Source organism: Gallinula chloropus (assembly GCF_964237585.1).
Source record: "Gallinula chloropus genome assembly, chromosome: 24".
Taxonomy (NCBI): domain Eukaryota; kingdom Metazoa; phylum Chordata; class Aves; order Gruiformes; family Rallidae; genus Gallinula; species Gallinula chloropus.
Genome location: NC_140109.1, coordinates 1,203,754 through 1,207,589, shown reverse-complemented (window position 1 = coordinate 1,207,589; position 3,836 = coordinate 1,203,754). Strand labels below are relative to the sequence as shown.

At 52.5% G+C, this 3,836-nt stretch overlaps 1 protein-coding gene across 1 annotated transcript; it reads right to left on the bottom strand.

Annotated features, from left to right (window-relative positions):
• Positions 1 to 2,157: 2,157 nt before the first annotated feature.
• Positions 2,158 to 3,548, bottom strand: LOC311200756 (TLC domain-containing protein 5-like; the record flags this gene model as incomplete). Its single annotated transcript, XM_084275053.1, has 2 exons — positions 2,158 to 2,696; positions 3,353 to 3,548. 2 exons carry the CDS (start codon positions 3,546 to 3,548, stop codon positions 2,158 to 2,160), a joined length of 735 nt encoding a protein of 244 aa, XP_084131179.1.
• Positions 3,549 to 3,836: the final 288 nt, after the last annotated feature.

Genomic DNA, 3,836 nt, shown 5'->3' with positions numbered 1-3,836 from the left:
TGCATTAGAAGTTACATTCTTTGCGCTGATAGCAAATAAATCCAATGGGAATTGGGAAGCCAGGCTTTTTTCTATCATCACATTAAGGGGCTGAATGCTAGAAGCATCCTTAGCTGAGATGTGGTGGGCAGCGATTTTGTTTCATCTCTCAAGGGGTAACTGCCTGCAGTTCTGGTTTGCACACAAGCAAGCTGGGTGCACCAGGTCACCATCCCTCAGCTGAAGAAGGGTTACATTTCCTGTGGGACTGACCATGACTCACAGCAAGGCAGGTTATGGGGTCACAAATCTGTGCTTCAGCTGGCTTTCATCTGTCCTCACCTCAAGCCCAAGCTCCAGAGCCCACAGCTCGGTCTGCCCTGGTTTCCCCACCAACTCACCTCTTCCCACACCACACAAAGGTCAGGAGCCAGAGCTCTGCCAGTGGTTAGCAGCCTCAGGGTGCTCAGGCTGCCCTCCAGCCCCTTTTCCTTGGCATTAACTTCAGTCGCCTCCTCCCCAACAGAAAAAGAACATTACAGCAATTGGTTCTTGTTTAAAATAAGAACACAGCTTTATTGGAAGTCTCATCACTCAGGGAAGCTGTCAAAAGAGCCCAGTGACTGCAGCAAGAGCTCCTGCCTCCTGAGGCCAGGCCCCCAGAGCCACACTGGCAAGGTACCAGGAGCACAGGGCTCCTGTTTCTCTAAACACATTAGCCTGCTAATCTGGCCAGGTTCACAGCTGCACCATGCACAGGGGGCACACCAAAAGCCAGGCTATTTCATGTCACTTTTTAATCTCTCCAGACACCTTACTCTATGCCCCAGCCAAGGCAGGTCCCTTGCCTGCTCTGGCACTGTTCCGTGCTGATAAGCAGCGTGGAGCAGCCAGCAAGGCTGCATCCCCACAGCAGCTGTATTCCCACTGCTCCCCTCCTTCACCACCCAGCCTGGTCAAAGAGCCACACAGGCCGTTTCAGTGGCTCTTCATCTCTGTGAAGGAGCTCCTCTGAAGCAAGCAGAGGGGATCAGCCTTGCTAAGCCTGAGGGCAACGCGAGGCCATTTGTTTCTCAGCTCTGAGAGGCTCTTACAGGAGAGTAAATCCGAGCTGCAGCCTTGAAGAGAGGGCAATTCACATTGAAACCCCAGGGGAAACGTCAGAACACAGTTCTGAGAGGTAAGGAAAACAAGAGAACTCCACGCTCCCAGACCTGCTGGTGTGGAGCAGATGTTACACTGAGATCTGCCTAAACATTACTGTCACCCCTCAAAATATAGTCACTCCTTAGACTCATGAGCCATGCATCCAGTTTGAAGCGGCTTGTAAATGAGCCATCCCCAGAACAGGCAAAGCATCCAGAGAGGACTCCTCTCTATGACCCCTCATCCACACAACACCTGAGTTTTACTTCTTTGTTTTAAGCCACCCAAGGCTAGCTGAGCACCTGCTTTGGAGTTTACTGGCACAAGCCTATTTCTCGACTGTTGTTTGCAAGGGCCTGACTCAGTCCCAGTGAAATCACTGCTCTAAGATCAGTATCTGCTTAAATACAAGGTTGTTTTTTTTTTAAAAAAGAAATGTATCATTAAAAATGAGGTAAAACACTGCCTCCCCTCAAGTACCATCACTTCACACACTCAAAGGACAGCTGCACTACACCTCTGCAAGCACTCAAACCTTGTTCAGAGGCTTTCACCCAAGTGTTTACTCAACCATGTTGTCCAACTCTGGAATTAAGGCAAAGCCAGGCTCAGTAAATCTTCACCAGGTCACACCCCTCCCAGTCCCCCTGGCAGGGAAATGCCATTTTGCAGGTTTGATTTTCTGGTGCTACACCGGATGGTAATTCTACCTCCAGAGTGATCATGCAACGTGCAGACAGTGCAGTTACTGGTTGCAGACTGAAAGGGTCCAGCATTGTCACCCTCACTGTACCACTGCTGAGGAGGTCAGGCAGTCAGAGTTCCATAGGCACACCTGGTTCCTCAGGTTTCCACTCAAACCCCTCTTCTGTCAGGTTTCACCCATTCCTGGCAGCAATCCATCTCCTCCAAGGGTAGTAAGCCCCTGCCAGTGCCAGGAGGTCAATGCCACATCACTTTTAGAAGTTCTTTTCACAGGAATAGGCTCCAGCAGCCAGGACCCTATCCCGAGGGATTGTCATCCACAAGCCCTTAATGAGCTGCCGAGTGCCCGTTGGTTTTCAGGGGTGCACCCACACTCCTGGGGCTTGTCCAGGACCGGTATTTCTTCAGCATTTTCCTCCTAGCAAAGCGGCAGATTTCAACCATGAAGGCCAAAGACACAATGTACATGGCCAGGCCCCCGGCCTTGAGGAGCCAGCTGGTACCAGGGGATGTCACCATCGCATACATGATCACAGCTCCTCCTCCGATTCGCAGCACCAGGAAGAGGAACACAAAGAAGAAATCCACCACCTCTCCCAGGAACGTGTGGTACCGCCCCATTTCCCGCAGGAACCAGCGGGTCTGGAGCAGGGGGTTGGTGATCTCGCTGACAAACACGACAGCGTTGACTTCAGTAGCAGATTTCCCGAGCCCCAGCACCATGATCATGCCACAGATGCTCAGCGTGTGATGGAACAGCATCAGGTCCCCCTCTGTCTGGAAATACAGGCACCAGCCCAGGTCAAAGATAAAGTAACCCAAGGTCAGGGACAGCACATGGACCTGAAGAGATGTATTTGGTGAACCTGAAATGAAAAGCACACATCAGCCTGGTGTCTTATTTAAGACATTCTTCTCCAGTATGGAGCAATACAGGTTATGTTAACAGTCCTTTTCACCCTTAGTTTCCAGTCTTATTATAAGGGCTCAGTACCAGGCTGGAAGCTTGGACATCCTCTGGTTCTGCTCTCCTGTCACACTACAGCCTGCCCAGCAGACCCACATAGGACATTCCCATTCTGCCACACCTCTCTCTGCACCCTTTTAAAAAGCAGGGATGGAAAGCAAACTTCCATCAGCTGAACTATCTGATGCTTAATGATAGAAAACCCCACAGTCAGATGCCAGAAGTTAAGACACCCTTAAAGACTGAACAGCACTTCTCCTATTCTCAACACCTCACTATGCCTAGTGCTGGGATAAAATCAAGCTGCCAGCCCTAGAACTTTCAATACACTCATGGATAAAACAAGCAAAGGAAACAGAATAAACCCATCAGCAGTAAGAAGTGGTAAGGGCTGGAGAAGAAGTGGATGAGCTGAGCTAAACAAAATCCCACCCCAAACATACCCCAAAGACACACATGTAAGAGAATGGACAGGAAAAGCAAATCACCCCCCCACACCCTCCCTGTAACAGAACCAGAGATGCCCACACTGCACAACCAGGACTCCAAACATACCTGCGTGGGTCAGTGGCCAGGGGCCATCCAAGAGAGCCACGTAACCCGAGAGGCAGGTGACAATGGCCCCATGCAGCAGGGTGACCAAGCGGCAGCTCCACTCGTAGGAGCAGCCCTTGTTCCAGCAGCAGAAGCAGGTGTACAGGAACAGCCAGGCAAGGAGGCTGCAGGCGACCTCCAGAGCGATGGGAACCATCCTGCTGAACGGAGCCGGGACGCGGTGAGGGGCGCTCACCCAGACCCTCCGCCTCCCACCCACTCACTGAGCCCCGAGGGGCAAACAACAGCAGCAACACCCGGAGCACCCAAGCACACCACGAGCAACACAAACCGGGCAAAACAGCCCCCCCGGAGCAGGGCCGGTGCCCCTCCCGCGGGCACGCTGCTCGCCAGGGGCCCCTCTTCCCCGCACACCCCTCCCCGTTTCCAAGGCCCGGCCGTGCTGGGGGAAAACAAGATCCCAACAACACACCCCCTCCCCTCC